Source organism: Coffea arabica, chromosome 6e (genome assembly GCF_036785885.1).
Source record: "Coffea arabica cultivar ET-39 chromosome 6e, Coffea Arabica ET-39 HiFi, whole genome shotgun sequence".
NCBI classification, from domain to species: Eukaryota; Viridiplantae; Streptophyta; class Magnoliopsida; order Gentianales; family Rubiaceae; genus Coffea; species Coffea arabica.
The window spans coordinates 57013069-57034463 of record NC_092321.1 but is presented as its reverse complement, the minus strand read 5'-3'; the positions used below and the strand labels follow the sequence as shown (position 1 = coordinate 57034463).

Below are 21395 nucleotides of genomic sequence, written 5' to 3'. Positions count from 1 at the left end.
TGGTCATGGGAAGGTTTGAAAAAGTAACATCCACTTTTTGGACTATATGTTTCAGAATTGGGAATCTCCCTACACTCACATTCTGCTATCGAACATCATCATCAGTTATATAAGGTTGACAGCAAGATGGCGCACTACTTCTTTCAAGCTTGCATTTTCCCGTCTTCTGTCTTTAGTATTCAAGCAGGTGGGAGTTAATTTAAATGGAGTAACTCAGGTAGCTGTTCGCCCCATCATAAAGTTATCAGTTTCTTCAATTCATAGAATGGGAACTGCTATAGAGTATATTCCTCCGCCTACTCAGGATCGATGATAGAAGGCACGTCATAGCCAAGAAGAAGCTGAGCCCTCCACTTCTACTCCACCTCCTCTACCACCTCAATCCAATTGGTAGAGACTTTTTAGTCGATTGGATACGATTGAATATCAGTTGTTCGCATGCGGCAGATTGAAGAGCATTTGGGCATGTCTCCATTTTCACTGTGATGATGAAGCTGTAGATGATTGAAGATGCCCATCCTCTTGATATCAAAAACCTTTTGCTTTGTTTCCATGTTTCTTAGTAGTTTTCTTTTATTTTTTCTTTGTAGACTGTTTACCTTGCACTTATCATTTTCCACTTGGACTTGTGACAGTCTTAGTAGATCTTAATTGTAGATTGGTTGATGGTTTGTGACTCAAGGTTGAACTGTATCTCAACCATTGATTTGAGGAGTAACTTGTCCTTATTTTCTTTATTTTCTTTTTCTACAAATTGAGGACAATGTGTATGTTTAGTGTGAGGGAAGGAATGTCCTATGTAGCAGTTATCTTTGCGTTTAGATGTTTGGACATGTTATTGGAAACTTGTTTTGTGCTTAAAATTATTAACTCTTGGCTTTGTTGGCAAGGAGTTTTGTCCAATTTTAAGGGAAAACTTTGTCAAAAGTTTTTCAAAATTTTGTCCACATTTGAACATTTGCCCCAAGTTTTTCATATCTACTTCACCTGAATCCACAAATGCATGACGATTAAGCCCCTTTTTGTTTCAAATTTTGCTATATAAGTGAGATGAAGTAAGTAATTTGAAAAGTCAATATTCACTCGACTTGAAAGCAAATATTATGTGATTACTGCTATTGCATGTGAAAAAGTATATCTTGTAAAATAAGGAAAATTATGCCTACAATTTTATATGATAAATGAAATCTCTCATTTTACTTGTTTTTACATATAATTGATTTATGTAGTTGCTAAAGCGTTTCTTCCTTATATCTATATTATTGAGGGAATTGTTTATCAAAAAAAAAAAAAAGAGCTCCAATAAATTCTTGTATTGAGTAATCGGAAGCCTTCGTCTACAAATGTTGACTTTTGCATAAAAAGGTATTTGAATTAAGGAGAAATAAGTAAAGTGTTGAGAAATTGAGAATCTTCATCTAAAAATATCGATTTTTGTGTAAAAAGACACTTTCACCCTTTTAAGAATGAATAAAAGAGAAATAAAGTGAATAGTTCCCTCTTAAGGTTTGTAAAGTTAAGATTTGATATCAAAGGAACAAACTCTAACGTGACTATATAGGTTAGTTATTTGTGAGACTAGGTGAGATAGAGAGCTTGATTTTGTTAGATTGAATTTTGGGTATAATTATCTTTCTTTTGCATGATATGATGAGTATTGAGGGTGATATGAATGGTTGCATAATGAAAGTTTGCCGAGTTGGGAGAGATTGATGTTCTATTTCACTTGATTCATTTCACTTCTTAAATCAGTGTTGGATTATTTTTCTTATTGCTTGAGAACAAGCAACAATTTAAGTGTGCAAAAATTTGATAAGTGTTTATTATGAGTGCTTTTAAGTAGCATTATGTGCTTATTTTTAGCACAAATTAGGATGTTTTAAGATATAACTTGCTCCCTAAATTTCTAAATTTTGTGAGTTTCATTTGAGCAACTTAATGTACAAAGTGGTTATATTTGCAAGAATTGAGGTGAACTGCCAATGTTGGATCGAGATGGATTCAATTCGAACTCGTTAGTGCTTGATTCAACGGCAATTCAGAAAGTAGAAGAGTATCAAATGCAAGTATTATTGGTGAAATGTATGAGAAAACACTTGAACAGAATGTTAGTGATCAATTGAACGCAACGGATCTTCTGTCTCACATCTTATACCACTCTCTGTCCCACTTTTTATTATATTACTATTTCTTCTAAATAAACATCATATTTTAGTTCTTTTTTGTTTCCTTAAGATTCAATAACTATTAATTGAATAAAAAATAAATACAATGGTTCAAAAAAGCAATATATAATAGAAAATTAAAAAATACAGTAGAAAATTCATAAAATTTTCATTTTTTATGCATTTTGTTTTTTTGAGTTTGTTAAATTTTGTGTATTACTCAATTAATAGTTATTGGATCTTAAGAAAATAAAAAAGAACTAAAACATGATGTTTATATAAGAGAAACAACAATATAATAAAAAGTGGCATAGGGTGTGGGATAGAAGATCAATTGCGTCAATCGAAGCAGAAAAGAAGCAAGAAAACGTAACCTCGAATCCTAGGGTTAAGGTCACGTAATTGTGCCCTGTTTTTTGCAATTTGTTTTGCAACTTGCTCTGTTTTCACACTGCATTCTTGCTCTGTTTTCACACTACATTCTTGATTAATTTTAGCTCAGAATTTCGGCTGCACATGCTCAAGATTCCTTAGGAAAGAAAAAGGTTTTATGTCATATCATTTTTCATTTTTTGATTCTCCTAACATTACATATGCAAGAATCATTGAAGAGAAAGAGGGATTAGTCATTAGAGGGAGTTATTCTTAGTTGCTAGCTCAAGTGCTTAGTTTTAGTCTTTTTTTATTCTCTCTAGTTAGGAACTTATAAGAAAAACTTGGATAATTCATTGAACCACTCATTTTGTTGAAAAACTAGAAGATTTGGGAGCTTGTTCATCGCCTTGACTAAGTTTTTTCTATCTTTCTCTTTACTTGTGATTCATTATATGTGGGTGCAATGAAAGTATGCTCTTTATTGTTTTATTTCACATGAATAGCGAAATTTCTAGATCGAGGGAGTAGATAAATCTTATGGCTATTTGACATGAGTTGAATATGATTTATGCTTATTACCTCTTGTATTAACTTGTTAATTTATGCATGCTTATTACTTGCTGTTGCTTGATCATCAATAGTAAGTTTTTAGTTCTTATTGTTCAATGAAAATTGATATTAGTAATGGAACAACATAAATGGAGTTTAAAGAGTAGACTCATGAGAATAGAGGTACACTTAAGTGGATTAACTTTGTATTTCATGAAGAACAAAAGAGAGTGAGTTTTGGTAAATATGGAAATGAATCTCTAGTTAAACAACGTAGTAACAAGAAGTAAATCTATTCACTCATATTTTATATGCTATAAGTGGACTCTATTTCCCGAAACTCAATTATTTAGTGAAATTTCTCCCTTGTTTTCTTGCATGTTATTTAGCTAAAATAGTTAGTTAGTAAGTATTATTATTTCTATTGCCTTTATTCGATAGATAGTCTAAATAATAGAACAAGTAAAGGGCCTAATACTTGTAATAGTTGCTCCTCGTGTGACTGATTCGATATATGTTCTAAACTACTATTTGACCTGTATACTTGCAATCAAAAGAGTATATTTTAGATTAAACTTATACTTATATTGAGTACCCGTCACTTATCATTTTACTTAAGAAAGTTACAACTATTATAATTAGTAAATTTAATTCAAATAGTGATAAGTTTTTGTGAAAAAATAGCAAGTTTTACAAATAAAATGGTAAATTGCTAAATTTTACAAATTTACTACTTCATTGCACAAGCTTACCAATATATTTCTGAAACTTACTTAAAGCTAGGTTAGTAAATTCTTTACAATTACAGTAAGTTTTGAAAGATAAATAGAAAGTTTGTGCATTAAAAAGGTAATTTATATGGCGGACTCACCATATAAGTTTCCATTGACTCTGCCTCAGCTTCTTTTCGTTTAGTTAAATAGAAAACCGAAGACCATGCACTTTATTTGTTTTGCATTGTTTGATATCAGTAGGGGAACAAGTAATTTTAAAACTAGTGGGACACATTATAAAAATTCATAATTTTTTCAAAGTGTGTGTTTGTAGGATTTTTTGGTGGGGCACGGGCCCTCACTTTAAATCCACCACTATTAAAGGTTCCCAAGTGTAAATATTTTTTTTAAACTAGAAATTGTGAAAATGTAAAGGAATAATAATTATGACTACATGCTAAATAAATACAAAATTAAAATTAATCAAAGCCATAAATTGGTATAATTATTCTATAATTAACAGATTATATTATCTTTGTTACAGGGCCTGTTCTCATTTTCTTTTACATCTAGATTTTAGATTTTTTTTAAAACCAAAAAGGGAAAATTCTAGAATATACCTAGGAGTTAACTTTAATTGATTCTGGTTTTTTTTCTCTATAATTGCATTCTATGATCAACTTTTGCAAAATTTACAACAAACAAGAATAGGCTAAAAGAAGAATGAATACCAAAACAATGAAATGCGATCGGAAAAAATTTTTATATTGGGAATAAAAGATGAAATATCTAAATTGACTCCATAAAGTTTTGATTCTAAATTACTCACTAAAAATAGGCTTATCTCAAATGAATATCAGCTCATAACAATAGGTAACATTGAAGATGTGCGATTGGTTTTGTTAGAACAAACTCATGTTGATGTTCAATGGATTCCTAGAGAATCAAATAAGATTGCACATACTTTAACAAACTGGGCTAAATCTGCCAATCTAACTAAATCTCTTTGGAATTCCCTCCTAACTTTGTCAAACAAATTGGTGCAATATGATTTCCAATTAACTTATTAATAACATTTTTATATATAGAAAACAATAAGTGTTACTCCTCAATATTCCCCACAGATATATATATATATATATATATATATATATATATATTCCGTGTAGATATGTAACTTTATGAAATTATTCAAATTGCTATGGCCAGGATGAATTTCTAATTTGAACCTATTTGGTATCATATCCTATCCAATGAACGAAAAAAATATCCTGAAAATGACAATAGCTGACTTATGAATTAATGAAAAGAACAATTGTGAAATTAATTAATCTCCACTAAAATTAATGACGTGAAATCTAAATTAATTCTGTAAAGAATTCAATCTAGTGTTTGTCTATTGAGAAAACAACAATTGCTGACTAATTCATATGCTGTACGGATCTTCTTGAGTACTTGTTGCTTTGGTGGCAACAAGTCAACATTATTAATAAAATCCCAATGAGTCTTTTGACTGAACAAGAAAAGAAATTAAATCCCACTACAAACCGTACCTTCCTCTGTAAAGCTGATCTGTGTTTAATGGGCCAACTCGGGATGGACAAGGGGCCAGTGACACCCTCTATTAATGCCAGACTTTGATTGATACTGCAGTTAAGTTCACGGACAAACAAATCTTGTCATTTTTTGAAATTACTCAAGTAGAAATTTTGTAAACATGTGTCTTGGCATATTGAAGAGATGGTTGCTGTTGGTTATTAGTAGAACTTTAAGTACATTCATCAATTAAAGATCACATAGCTGGTCAAGTGTCTTTGAGTGACAAATTGGGATTAAATGTCTACATATAGACTCAAGGCTGCAAAATTGGTTCAGCCAATATTGTCCTTCGATTCAAAAATGCAAATCCTGTAATGGTGTTAATGCTTTTCAATACGTGTTTTGTAATATAATGTTGACCAAGCTCCTTGACATTGTCATGAAGGTTTAACACAACTATCTACCAGGTTCTGAAAAAATGCACCATCTCTTACTATAAGTACCTATCATCCTTTACCTGTTATCTCACAAGTATTGCAACAAAATTAAAGATATTTGTTTTGAAAAATAAAGATATTGTAGATGGCTAAATCTCACTTTAGCTACGCAACCTTCTTTGCCCTGCTGATCTTCCGCTCCCTCCTCGCATCAAATGGTGAGTTGTATGTTAGTCTTTATTCAGATATCTTGCAAATTTCTAGTCTTAAATGGTGCACATATGCATAAAGGATAGCGTTGTGGTACCAATATTGTTAAGTGATTTAATATAAAATAATAACAGTTGAACTGAACATCCGGTTTTCTTTCCTTTTGTGACAGTTTACAGCTTTTTGTGTGCCCTTTTTTGTGAATTAAATAATGCATCCAAAGATACATATAACTTTTCCAACTAAATCGGTAAGATTGTCTTGTAAAATAGTAAGTTTTAAGTGTTTAACAAATTTACTTTTTAAATATTGAATCTTACCATTTATGTAATGAATTTTACAATATTTTTTTGTCAAACTTGCTTTAGCAATAAGTAAGGCTCCGTTTGGATTAGTTGTTTTTGGAGTTGTTTTTTAAAAACAGCACTGTAGCATTTCGTTTTTGAAATACAAGTCCGTTTGGATTAGTTGTTTTTAGGGTTGTTTTTCAAAAACTATATGAAAAACTTTTACTGTAGATGTATTTTGGATTATTTTTAGAGGCATTTTTAAAACATATTTTTCAGTATTTTATAATTTATAGTTTTTATATTTATATATAATATTGTATTTATAATACATTTATAAATATTTATAAATAAATATATTTATATATTTTATTAAAATATATAAATGAATAAATAAATTATATTTATACATTTATAATAATATAAATGTATTATATTCTATATAATACATAATATAAATATATTTATAAATGTATATTATTATAAATGTATAAATTATAAATGAATATTATATAAATGTATAAATTATAAATTATAATTTTTATATAAATATACATTTATGCATTTATAATACATTTATAATACATTCATAAATAAATATATTTATATATTTATATAAAAATATATAAATGTATTATATTATATATAATACATAATATATAATATATTTATAAATGTATAAGTGTATATTAATATAAATGTATCAATTATAAATCATAATTTATAATTTTTATATAAATATACATTTATGCATTTATGATACATTTATAAATAAATATATTTATATAAAAATATATAAATGTATTATATTATATAATAATATAATACATAATATAAATATATTTATAAATGTATAAGTGTATATTATTATAAATGTATAAATTATAAATGAATATTATATAAATGAATATTAATGAATATTATATAAATGAATATTAATATTATGTATAAATATATTAATATATTTAATATAAATGTATAAATGTATTAATATTATGTATAAATGTAAAATTAATAATATGTATATTAATATTAATGTATAAATGTATTATATTATATAAAATACATAATATAAATGTATATTATAAATATACATTAATATATATATTATGTATAAATGTACATTTATAGAAATGTATAATATATATTATATTACATATAATTTATATAATATATAATATTTATATAAATATATTATAAATAAATAAAAATATTTTTAAATAAAATAAAATATTTATAATATGTATAAATAAATATTTAATATATAAATATGTAATATATTATATATTATCTATTAATATTAATTATAAATATTATAATATTATAAATATGGTGTTTATATAATATTTCAATTTGTAATATTTATTGTATATTTCATTATATAAATATTTACATAATATATAATATATAATTTTCAATTTGTATAATATACATAATATTGTATATATATAATATAATATACATAATATACATTTATACATTATTACATATTATTTATATTATATATTATACATAACATTATTATACATTATTATATACAATAATGTACATAATAATATTATACATTAATAATGTATATATTATAATATAATGTACATAATATATTTGATATAAATATTTATACATTTATGTATACAATATTACATATTATGCATATTATATTATGTATAATGTTAATGTATATAAATATTTATATAATTTATAATATATAAATATATAATTTTCAATTTGTATATTTCAATTTATATTAATATAATATATATATATAATATACATAATTGAAATATACATATGGAGTTGTTTTTGATATAATGTTTGGATATGGTGTTTTTGGAGTTATTTTGGAAATACACATTTACTGTAGCATTTGGAATGTGAAAAACAGTTTTTAAAAAACAAGGGCAAAAACAAGGGATCCAAACGGACCATTTATGTAATGAATTTTACAATATTTTTTTGTCAAACTTGCTTTAGCAATAAGTAAGTTTTTGAGGTAAATTAGTAAGTTTGTCCAACAAAGTAGCAAATTTCAAAAGTTACATTTTTATTAGTAAAAATTACTATTTATCTAACAAAACTTACTATTATTTTGATTAAACTTACTAATTTAGTTATATGCACGTTTTTCAAGTAAAACAGTAAGTTTGTGCAATAAAAAAATAAATTTCAAAAATTACCTTTTTATTAGCCAAATTTACCATTTATCTGACAAAACTTACTACTAACCTCATTATACTTACTAATCTAGCTATATGCAAGTTTTTTCAAGTAAAATGGTGAGTTTGGACAATAAAGTAGTAAGTTTTAGTCATCCATATAAGTTACCTTTTTTTTAATTTAATAGGGATGCCATCCCTTAATTTATTTATAATAAAAAAAATACAGTGATTTAGAGGGGGGCCAAACCTGACCTCTGTTAAAGAAAAAGAAACATGTAATGATCCAAAAAATAAATAAATAAAACGCACATACGAAGGAATTCTAAAGACATAACAAATCAATCAAAAGAAATCATCCACATGAGGGTGCCCCACATTTGTGTGACTGCGTGTTTGCATTGTTTTACCTTTTTTTGAAAGTTGTTTTCTCGATTTCTTTGAAATCACTTGGGTAAATTGCTCTTGAACTAGATTCTGGTCGTGATCTTTGTCTTTTTGGCGTTGTGAATCATCTTCTTCTTCTTCATTTTTTTCATCATTGCATGTTGTACTTGAATGAATAAAAAGCATTTGATGTGGTCAGGGAACCGTACCATGTAATTTCTCCCATTTAATCTCTTCGAACACATCTTTAAATTGTGGCACTGGATTTTGAGGCAAAGAGGATTTCGTTTCTGTTCTTGTACTTGTACCTGTACCCACAAGGGTTGGTTCTCCACTTGACACTATATCATGTGGGTCATGAACTTGGTCTATCTTCGAGAACGAACCGTTTGCCACAGCAAACGTAATTCCGTTAACTTTCTGTGAGTAGTCGCTAGCCTCCATCGCCTTATCTTCCGATGCAGCCTCTATGAATGTGCCATTAGCTAGATGAATGGAATGGTCATCGTCAGACCCCAGATCAGTGAATTTTCCCTCCTCGAGTGGATTCGAAGTCGAAATCTGCAATCCTCGGTGTGGCAGACTCCCTTGTGGAGAAGTTGCAAGGGTGGTGGATCCACGCTTCGGGGGACTCACCGAGGGCAGTTTTGTCCCATCTCCTACCAACCCTGATTTGTTGGGAACTCTGGAAGGCCAGGAATCAGGCGGTCTTCGATAGTGTTATAGTACGGCCGAGCCATATCTGCCGCCAGGTTGTCTGCCTCCTCAACGGTATTAGAGAGGCCCACCCCCTTGCCTTACCAACTTCGGAGGGCGATGCCTGGAGCCGATTGGGATTACCCCCATCCACTAGACGGCCACCACCGCAAAAATGGATTTCCTTGGTTTGGTCCTTGCCCTCATACCCCTATAGCAAATTGAATGTTGATGGATCGTCAATTGGAGACCCTGGGCACTCGGGTGGAGGTGGCATAGTCAGAGATTATCATGGCCAGGTACAGGGCGCATTCTCCACCTACTACGGCCACTGCACGAATATGGAAGCGGAAACCAGAGGCCTCCTGGAGGGACTTCATTATTGCCTCTCCCTTGGCCTGGTTAGAGTGATTGTACATATGGACTCGAAACAGCTTCTCAAGGTGGTGCTGAGGGCTGCCTCTACACCTTGGAAACTAGACACTCATGTTCGCCGGATACACCATTTATTGGCCCACGCGGACTTTATACTAGAGCACAGCTATAGGGAGACCAACTTAGCGGCAGATGCACTTGCTAAGCGGGCAGCAACTACACGACAGTCGGAGACCTATGGGGCCGCCACCCTGCCAAAGCAAGTTAGAGGGCTTGCCAAGTTAGATGCATGCCAGTACCCTTATTTTCGTCGGGTGCTCCCGAATTAGCCGCCTCATATCACTTAGGCTAGGACAAGTATTGAGCCCCTACTAGTGTTCCTCCAGAAAATAACGTGTAAACGCCTCTCATGTACTTCTTATCCCTTTCATCAATAAAACCATGTTTTAATAAAAAAAAAAATAAAATAAAATAGTAAAATAATTGAGCAACTATTACTTTTGTCCTCCCTCCATCCTTGTTTAGTATCATGTTTTTAGAGTCATCTTTTCAAAATCAACACAACTTCATAAGCTGTTCCATTTTACCATTTGAAAACAATTACTTTTTTTGCATGCCACTACCCTCATAGAATTTAAATGTGAGGGCCATGTTTAAGGTTAATCGAAATTCACCACATTCAAGCACACGGTTGGGGGATGATTGGTCATCGTTGGAGACTTTGAATCTGGAACATGATGTGCTGTCATCGGTGCATGACAGGTGCCGAACCTGTGCAATAATAATAAATAAAACCTAACTACCACCTAAAACAGTCAATAATCAATTCGAGCACTGGAGCAAAGACTCTAGGTGTGCAATGGGTTACTTGATTCACCCTGTTCCCAAAGAGTTTGCTTAATCCGATATACCTGAATTAATTATTTAACTGAATTCACTAACTAGTAGACAGTGGCATGTAGGGTTGTCTCCTCAGGGACTAGCGAGAAATTTATTTCTTTTCAAGTAAAGATTAATGGAGGGTTTTTGGGATTAAAGGCTAACTAAATAAATTAAATGCAGAAAATAATTAATTAAAAGAAATAATTAGAGAAACTCCAGCCAAGGGTACACTTCAGAAATGGTTCATGCACTGATCATCAATTCACAGATAATTCCAACATTTATTAATAGATTAGTTATAGTTGTCATGCACGCAATAAACAACCAACTTTTTCTTAATTTATCGATAGCTAAGGTACGACCGTTAGCTATTTCTCTAACCCAAAAACAACCTTAGGTACGACCGTAGGATTTAATTTCTAGATTGCATTAATAATTAGAAAGGCTCAATCCTAACCAACAAACACGCTACGAGGGTTTGTTTAACTTATATCATACGTTTCCCTGACATAAACCCAATTACGCCAGTTGCTACTTAGATAGGGTATTCGAACAATTACGGATTCAATTACCCCTAATTAGCAAAATAGCCTACATGAATAATTAAATATTGCGTACTATTCAATCATACACAAAAGCTATAACAATTAAAAGCAGAAAACATATAAATATCAATAAATGGATGAAGCAATTAAAATAATTTAGATCTCACAGTATTTGCCGAACCAAATCGTTAGTTGTCCCCTAAACTAGAAGTATGAAATTAGTTCTCCACCATGGAGAGGAAGAGAATGTTTTCTCCTTGTCTCTTGCGGCCAAAAAGGAGGAAAAGGAAGAATCCCCCTACTAGTCTGCCGACTCACTCTTTTATTCCCCAAAGAAGTAGTAATCATGCGGGATCCGGCTTTTGATCTTCCTATTTTCTAGCTTTCTAAAACACGTTGAACTTCCTCCCTCACAATCCATAGTAATTGATTCCAAATAAAATCTCCTACTATAGGAAAACTAACTTCATAAAAATAGGTACTCAAGCGCTTAAAAAGTCTCCTAAACCAACCCAATTACTAATTAGAAACTTGGCAAATAATATCATCTTCCAGTTATGATGACGACTCCCACTTGGATTAGGATACTGCCCTCATAGAATCCCGTGCACTCCGGACTTGATTGATGTCTTCTCACGCGTCCACACTTACTTGGAGGAAAATCTTCTAAAAATTGCTATTTCTGCACTTTCCTTCTCCAATTGGCTAAACATCCCCTAAACATAAAATTCAAACAAAACATGTCCATTAATGCAATATCCAATCCAATAAGAAAGGAAAATATAACAAAATTAATGTTCAATTAGCGTTCTATCAATTTCCTCCACACCTAAACCATGCTTGTCCTCAAGTATGAGAACAACAAATCAAATAATCAAATTCAAACAATGGCTATTACTCAAATCTTCTACTGCCAATATACGATCAAAACATATGTCAAGTATAAGTGGCAATTTGCAAGAAATATCTCTCCAATTAGCTTTCAAGATCAAGGACTCTTTTAATTTATGACTAACTAATCTAAGAATATGAAATATTCAACCAGTATCCATAAACAAATGGTTCGACTATTAAGCAAAATCTCAACATTAAAATTCATAGATCAGCAGGCTAACAATTCAATCACATTTTTCACTATTAGCACTTTTTTTTCTAGAATATCCACACTTGATTGATTTTTTTTTCTTCAGGGGGAATGCTTAGTCTTTAGCCATTTAAGTGTTTTGACGCGCACTCTGACATTGGCCAAATGAAGGAGTCCGGTTACTCAACTTTTATCGCTAAAGGACCACATACTCATAGTTATCGTTGCTTTTTGACGCGAAAATCGACACTTATGGTGAAGACCTCCGGTTACTTGGCAACGATACTAGCGGAGTATAGCCGAATACTATTCATGAATAAGCACCAAATTAAAATTAATAATCACACAAACCCGCTTCATTTCTTAAACATAGAGAACTAAGATTAATAGTTGAACCAATTTGCATAAAAAAATGCTAGACAAATATTTACAATACTTAGAAAAGTTAACCAAAAAGTGCAAAAGTCACAAAATCTCAAATATTCACCAAAGAGATACCCTTAAACTTAACCATGTCATACTTAACACCTTAGAATATAAAATCTTGGCAGTAAAAAAATTTGAGACATCTAACCATCATTTATCAGGAATAATCACAAATATGCACAAAGATAGGCAAAAATTGGATAAAATTCAACAAAGTCAAACAAAAAATTCCAACAAAAATGCCTACACTTGGACTTTTGCAATAAAATACCAATATACTACTCCCCCCACACCTAGACCTTACATTATCCCCAATGTAAGCAATAAAGAATAAAATTTAAAGCAAAAAGGGACAACAAAACTTCTCTGATCATCAAAGGGGGTTGTGGCACAGCTGTAGGTGAGAGGCAAAAGACATGTAGAGCTCGATGGCAAAACTGATGACGATGAAGGCTATGATCGGCAGCTAAGGACGTTAGGTGGCTCATGATGGATGAGGAAGAATTACGTGCAATGAGCAGCGATAATCAGGAACTGGTGACCCACGTCGAACAGCGCAACGGTGGTAGAATTTGAGGTCCTTTGGTTGCGGTCTTGTGGCTGGAAAAGAAAAGAAAGGAATAAAAGGGAAAGGGAGAGAAGAAGAAAAGAGAGAAAGAAAGAAGAACCATGGGGCTTTTTTTTCTTTTTTCTTTTTTTTTTTTGAAGAAAGGAACCCCTGTGTTAGGCGTGGGCACGCCTAACTGCCTTCGAGTCTTCTGACCAACCGTCCGAAATAAAGATCCTTAAGCGTGACCACCTGGCGTGGGCACGCCTAACTACTTGAGAGTCTTCTGACCAATTTTCGAAAATGGAGTTCTTTAAGCGTGACCACATGACGTGGGCACGCCTAACTACCAGAGAGTCTTCTGACCGTAGACGAGAATTGCCTCCCTTAAACGTGACCATCTGGCATGGGCACGCCTAACTACTGGAGAGTCTTCTGTCCGTCAATTCCAAACTTCCTTCCTTAGACGTGACCACTTAGCGTGGGCACGTTTAACTGCCAGCTTCCTGCCCCCAAAAATAACAAATCATTAAATGCAGCTAACACTTAATAAAAACTCCAAAAACATAAAGAAACTAAAATAAGGAACATTAGGTTGCCTCTCAAGCAACACCTTTCTTTAATGTCTTTGGCTAGACATTGCCTTGTTTATTCACGGAGGATAAAACCGTGTAACTCGTTTTAGTGCATCATCTTTTATGTAATCCTGGTATCCTTCATAAATAGAGTAATCCTTGAGCACACGAACTACGGTCTTCCATGGATTAGTAGATGGCACCAAACAAATAGGTAACGACCTTAGTTTTTCCCTCACTCCCCCATCATGAGCATTTACTGGTTCGAGATATTTTGCCATCGCAACTCTTAACTTATTCCTGTCATGAAACTCAAAATCGTCTGGTATGATAAAATCAATCTCACTAACAGGAATTAAAGAATAAAAGTTAGAAAATATTGATTAAGGAATGGAGAAGATGTCACCGCATTTGGAGATTGTTCACTGGATTCATCCACTTGAACAATTTGATATTGGGGTTTCTTTTCTTGTACTTCAATTCCCTTTTCAACTGCATCTTTGGATTCTTCTTCATGAGACTCTTGCAGTTTCATGTCATTTGTCAAGATAATTATACCCTCATGTTCTTCATGGTCGATAATAGTCGCTGAGGGCAATTCTTCAGTCATTCGAGACATCAATTGCATTATCTTAGATGTCAATTGATCCATTTGATCTGCCAGGTTACGCATGCTCGCTTGTGTCTCCTAATGAAAGTTCATTGTCACCTGCTGAGGTAGATGTGTCTCCTGTTGAATTTGATATGTGTTAGTAGCTATTAATTCAACTATTTTTTCAAGAGACATACCTGACATGGATGACGGTTCTTGAGACTCTAACTGTTGAAAATCTATTGGCCTTTGTTCATAATTAAAATTCGAATCATCCCACCATCCTTGTTCATACCCGTATGAATAAGGGTCATACCACGTTTGATATTAAGGTGGAAAATCTCCAAAAGTATCGATTAGAGTACTTAGACCATCTCGAAATGCAGGACATATGTTGCTTGAATAATTTGAGGCAAAATAAGCACCATAATTTGCAACAGCCCATTGATCATTAGAAAAAACATGAGTCTCATAATCCCTTGTAGAAATAAAATCCAGTCTATCACCAAAATACGGAATGTTGGTAGCCGTAAACTATATATAAAAAAAATAAGAGAAAAATAAAAAAAATGAAAAAAAAGATGAACTCAAAAAGAAACAAATTAATCAGGCACCAATCCCCGGCAACGGTGCCAAAAATTGACAGGTGCCGAACTTGTGCAATAATAATAAATAAAACCTAACTACCACCTAAAACAATCAATAATCAATTCGAGTACTGGAGCAAGGACTCTAGGTGTGCAATGGGTTACTTGATTCACCCTGTTCCCGAAGAGTTTGCTTAATCCGATATACCTGAATTAATTATTTAACTGAATTCACTAACTAGTAGACAGTGGCAAGCAGGGTCGTCTCCTCAGGGACTAGCGAGAAATTTATTTCTTTTCAAGTAAAGATTAATGGGGGATTTTGAGATTAAATGCTAACTAAATAAATTAAATGCAGAAAATAAATAATTAGAAAAACTCCAGCCAAGGGTATACTTCAGAAATGATTCATGCACTGATCATCGATTCACAGATAATTCTAACATTTATTAATAGATTAGTTATAGTTGTCATGCACGTGATAAACAACCAACCTTTTCTTAATTTATCGATAGCTAAGGTACGACCGTTAGCTATTTTTCTAACCCAAAAATAACCCTAGGTACGACCGTAGGATTTAATTTCTAGATTGCATTAATAATTAGAAAGACCCAATCCTAACCAACAAACACGCTACGAGAATTTGTTTAAGTTAGATCATACGTTTCACTGACATAAACCCAATTACGCCAGTTGCTACTTAGATAGGGATATTCGAATAATTACGGATTCAATTACCCCTAATTAGCAAAATAACCTATATGAATAATTAAATATTGCGCACTATTCAATCATACACAAAAGCTATAACAATTAAAAGAAAAAAACATATAAATATCAATAAATGGAGGAAGCAATTAAAATAATTTAGATCTCACAGTATTTGCCGAACCAAATCGTCAGTTGTCCCCTAGACTAGAAGTATGAAATTAGTTCTCCACCATGAAGAGGAAGAGAATGTTTTCTCCTTGTCTCTTGCGGCCAAAAAGGAGGAAAAGGAAGAATTCCCCTACTGGTCTGCCGGCTCACACTTTTATTCCCCAAAGAAGTAGTAATCACGCGGGATCCGGCTTTTGATCTTCCTATTTTCTAGCTTTCTAAAACACATTGAACTTCCTCCCTCACAATCCGTAGTAATTGATTCCAAATAAAATCTCCTACTATAGGAAAACTAACTTCTTAAAAAATAAGTACTCAAGCGCTTAAAAAGTCTTCTAAACCAACCCAATTACTAATTAGAAACTTGGCAGATAATATCATCTTTCAGTTATAATGACGACTCCCACTTGGATTAGGATACCGCCCTCATAGAATCTCGTGCACTCCGGACTTGATTGATGTCTTCTCACGCATCCACACTTACTTGGAGGAAAATCTTCTAAAAATTGCTATTTCTGCACTTTCCTTCTCCAATTGGCTAAACATCCCCTAAACATAAAATTCAAACAAAACATGTCCATTAATGCAATATCCAATCCAATAAGAAAGGAAATTATAACAAAATTAATGTTCAATTAGCGTTCTATCAGTGCACCAGGATGGGTCTACTGCGGTACCCCAGGCGAGAAAGAAAGGTTCTCGGGTCTATGTCCCGTCTGATCGTACGTTATGCTCTCGAGTAACTTCGTCAACGAATGTTTTCTCCATTTTGTCTAATGATTAGATTTCTGTTTTGAAACATTCGAGATGTCTCATGAGCCCCTAATCTTAAAAGACTTCGCAAACTTGTTAAATTGCACTCTGTTTCGTTGGTAGCGATTTGTGAGCCTAAGACAGCCCCTACAAACATGGACATGGTTAGGGTGAAAATCGGAATGGATTATGCTATTGCAAATCGGTCGGGTAGCATTTGGGTGCTTTACAAATCTTCTTTTATTTGTCACACATTAGGGGAGTCAAATCAACATATCACGCTAGGCATTGGTTCCCAACTTTTGGCTGAGAAGATATATTTTCGTTTGTGCATGCGAAGTGCACTGCCCAGGAGAGGGGAGGTTTATGGGTGGATTTGTTACGCCAGAAGTCGGAAGGCAAACCGTGGTTTCTGGTGGGAGATTTTAATGTTATCTTGAATGCAGATGAGAAACGAGGCGGTTTACCTTTTAGGCACTCCGAAGGGGTTGAGTTGGCACAGTTTATCTCATTGGCAGAAGTTGGAGATGCTGACTTCTTGGGGTCGAAATTTACCTAGTGTAATAATAGGCAGGGTATGGCTAGAGTATGAAAGCGACTAGACCGACTCTTGATCAATTCGGCAGCTATGGTAACGGAGAATACTATTCTGGTACAACACTTGGGGAGAGACCCGTCTGATCATGCCCCGCTCTTGTTATCGGCGGCAATGAGATTGGATGGCAAGCCTTTGCCTTTCCAGTTCTTGAGTTTCTGGACAAAAAACCCTGGTTTTCTGGATGTGATCAAGGGGAGTTGGGCTACGCCCTCCACTGGGTCGCCTCTTAGAGTTTTGTCAAATAAGTTGAGAAGGGTGATGCACGCACTTCGGTAGTAGTCTAGGAGCTCGTATGGTGACATCTTTGTGGCAAGCCGAACGACAGAGCAAAAGGTGCTGGAAACTGAGATGGCTCATGATAACCATCCTTCGGACGGGTTGCTATTGGAGTTACAAGAGGAATGGGCAAAGTTGAGATGGGCCGTAGTGGTTGAAGAAAAGTTTTGGAAGCAGAAAGCTCAAGTTAAATGTCTCTCAGATGGGGACAAGAATACGGCATTTTTCCACGTTGTCGTGATTGAGAGGAAGAGGAAGTCAGTTATTCATAGAATCCGGAAGACTAATGGGTAATAGGTGGACGACGAAGCAAGTATTTGTGCTAAGGCCGCCTCTTTCTTTCAAGACTTGTTCACAAAGGAAGGGGGAAGGCCGTCGAGTGATATGTTGGAGCTCATCTCGAGGTTAATCACTGATCAGGATAATATGGTGTTGACTGGGGTCCCGTCAATAATCGAAGTAAAGGAAGTCATTTTTTCGATGGATGGGGATAGTGCGGCGAGGCCGAATGGCTTCACGGGGAAGTTTTTTATGGCGGTGTGGGAGGTGGTGGCTGAGGGTGTTCACAGGGCATCATGAGCTTCTTTTGTGGAGCGATGTTGCCAAGAAGTGTCACTACTCACTACTACTGCCATCGTGTTACTCCCCAAGGTACAGTGTCCACAGGATTTTATCCAGTACCGTCCGATAAGTTTGTGTAACTTTGTCAACAAGGTCATCTCCAAAATTTTATCTTCCTGCTTGGCGAAGGTTTTGCCTCGTATTGTCTCCCTACAGCAGAATGGTTTTGTGTCTGGACGGCAGATGGCGGATAACTTTCTTTTAGTTCAAGAGCTGTTGAGTGACATTAAAAAGCCCAATCGGGGTGGGAATGTGATGCTCAAATTGGACATGATGAAGGCAAATGACAGGGTATCTTGGATTTTCTTGACACAAGTATTGCGGCGCTTTGGGTTTAGCGAAGTTTGGATTGATATGGTTTGGCGCATCTCTAATGTCTGGTTTTCCGTCATTGTGAATGGCTTGCCACAAGGATTCTTTAGGTCCACGCGAGGGTTGCGTCAAGGAGATCCAATCTCGCCAACCTTGTTTGTGATTAGAGCGGAGGTTCTTTCTCGGTCTTTGAATGCATTGGCGGGGCATCGTAGTTTCCGACCATTCAAAGTCCCGAGTAGTTGCCCTCTGGTGACTCATTTGGCGTATGCAGACGACGTAGTGATTTTAATGAGTGGCTTCAAGGCTTCTGTCAAGTTAGTCAAAGGGGTAGTCAATAGATACTGTGAGATGTTGGGGCAGAAGTTCAATTGTCAGAAGAGTTGCCTTTTGGTGCACCCAACTTTGCCCCTGCAACGCCGGGTAATGATTGCAGTGGTGACGGGTTTCTCACACAAACCATTCCCGTGCAAATACCTTGGCTGCCCTCTATATATTAGACGACGCAAAACGAGTTATTTTGTGGAGATCTGCAATGCTATTACCACTAGAATTTTATCATAGAGGCATCGGATTCTCTCGACTGAGGGCAAAGTAGTCCTATTAAGGAGCGTGCTATCTTCGATACCAATCTATTTGTTGGCGGCGGCGTCGCTGCCAAGGAGAGTTTTTGCCTTGTTGGAAAAGGTGATGGCAGATTTTTTGTGGGGCTCGACGGATCTTGGCCCTAAGTTCCATTGGATTAGCTGGGGTGATCTGTGCCGCTCGAAAGAGGAGGGTGGGATCGGCGTTCGTAGCATGGCGAAGGTGTATGTTGCTTTCTCCATTAAACTCTGGTGGAACTTTAGGCAGAAACACTATCTGTGGGTAGAATTTTTAACAGCTATATACAATAAAGGGTTACATCTATGCCTGGATGAGGGAGTCCCTTCACAGTCTTCTATGTGGCGGAGATTATGTTCGGTCCAGCATTTAGCGGAGGAGCACATCAGCTAGATTCCGGGTACGGGATCGATGGATTTCTGGCATGACAATTGGTTGGGTACATGAGCCTTATGTCATCAGGTAGAGATTTTTCATGAGAACATAGTTTCAGATTTTGTCACTCAGGCACAATGGAACTTGGGGCTCCTCAATCAGGTTTTACAGCCTGGGTTGGTGAGGCAAGTCATTGAGGTTCCCCCTCCTTCCCCTCGCGGGTCTGATAGGATGGTTTGGGCTTTAACGCAGGATGGGGTGTTTTTCGGTAGCCCCTGCGTACTTCCTTGTTGCGCAGACATCTAATTGCTCTTGGGTGAATTCCCAAGTTTGGCTCAAGGGGTATCCACTCCAAATCTCTTTTTTCATGTTACGGCTGTTACGGTTGCGACTTCCCCTGACGGATGAACTATGTAAATTTGGGGTTCAGGGCCCAACTAGGTGTCACTGTTGCACTGAACCAGGCGAGGAGGGGATTAACCATACCTTTTGCACAGGGAAAGTAGCCAAGGCGGTTTGGAGTAGCTTCGAGGATCCAGGGGAAGCAAGTAGGGTGTCCACTTTACGGCACAGGGTGATATGGTGGTGGTTGCGCCAGGGGCAAAATGTGTACCTCAAATTCGTCTATCGGCTGCTCCCTATGATCCCCTATTGGGAGATGTGGAAAGCAAGGAATAGGGGAGTCTTTGAAGGGAGGAGACTGGTGGGTACTGAGGTGGTACATCAGATTTTTCACCAGCTGCGGAAATTATTTCATTGCCATTTTCTGGAGATAACATGTTCGTTCTGCTCTTGGGAGGTGTTCCACTCTTCTTTGGTGGGTATGAGACGGAGGATTTCGATACTTCCGGTGCGATGGGTGGCTCCTACTGTAGGGTGTAAGTTGAATTCAGATGGATGTGCTAGAGGAATCTGGGGATTAGTGGGGATGGAGGTGTGGTGCGGGATTTGGAAGGGCAGCTCATCTTTAGTTATTCCTACTTCTTTGGCTCCTTGACGAGTTTACATGCGGAGCTTAAGGCTATGGCATGTGGGGTGCAATTATGTGTAGCTCGCAGCTTGCATGACCTGCATATCAAGGTTGATTCGCTCGTCTTGGTGCAGATTCTGCAAGGGAAAGATGCATGCCCGTGGAGATTGCAACGGGAGGTGGATGGTTTGCTCAGATACAAGCGGTACTTCGGGGATATCACGCATTGCTATAGAGAAGCGAACAAGCCAACTGATTATTTAGCTAACCTAGGAGCAGACACGGAGCAAGAGATGATTTTTGGGAGTCATCGTGCTTTGCCTGGTATGGTCCGGGGTGAGATCCAAATGGAGCGGTTAGATTTTCCTAATTTTCGTAAGAGAAGCATGAGTTGAAATTTGTATTATGTTTCCTTATTTTAGTCAATAAAATCATAATTTTATTTAAAAAAAACCACATTCAAGCATAATTATTACACTTTTTCTTAAAAGTTTGGATTTTCAAAAGCAAAAAATATCAAATTATGGCACATAAGGAGTGCAAGATTTTCATGGCCAATTTTTATATTTCAATTACTATTCAATTTTTGTTTTTCATGGAGAATATTGGTTATGGGAACGTGCTACAGTGACAAATCACCTCAAGAAATACTAAAATAATGCAAGTTACCAGTAGTTGTCTAAATTACCCAACTTTAGCGACAATTTTGGTTCGTTAGCGTCTTTTCTAAGTCCATTAAAATAATGATTATAAATTCTGTGTAAGTTTTTTAACTAAAATGCTAAATTTGTTCACTAAACTAGCAACTTTAATCATTCATCAAATTTGCCAATTTATTTGTAAAACTTACCATTTTTTAACAAAAACTTACCATTATTTCA

General features: G+C 34.9%; 1 protein-coding gene across 1 annotated transcript; it reads left to right on the top strand.

The window, feature by feature from the left end:
- Positions 1–18437: 18437 nt before the first annotated feature.
- LOC113696849 (uncharacterized) lies at positions 18438–20909 on the top strand. Its single transcript, XM_027216233.2, has 5 exons — positions 18438–18989; positions 19131–19529; positions 19632–19823; positions 19975–20262; positions 20451–20909. The coding sequence occupies exons 1-5, from the start codon at positions 18438–18440 to the stop codon at positions 20907–20909; spliced, it is 1890 nt and encodes a 629-aa protein (XP_027072034.2).
- Positions 20910–21395: the final 486 nt, after the last annotated feature.

Coding starts and splice junctions, on each gene's coding strand:
- LOC113696849 (XM_027216233.2), top strand. CDS start 18,438: ATGGCGGATAACTTTCTTTTAGTTCAAGAGCTGTTGAGTGACATTAAA. Junction 18,990..19,130: donor CTTTGCCCCTGCAACGCCGG/GTAATGATTGCA, acceptor ATTTTATCATAG/AGGCATCGGATTCTCTCGAC. Junction 19,824..19,974: donor TGTTTTTCGGTAGCCCCTGC/GTACTTCCTTGT, acceptor TTTGGGGTTCAG/GGCCCAACTAGGTGTCACTG.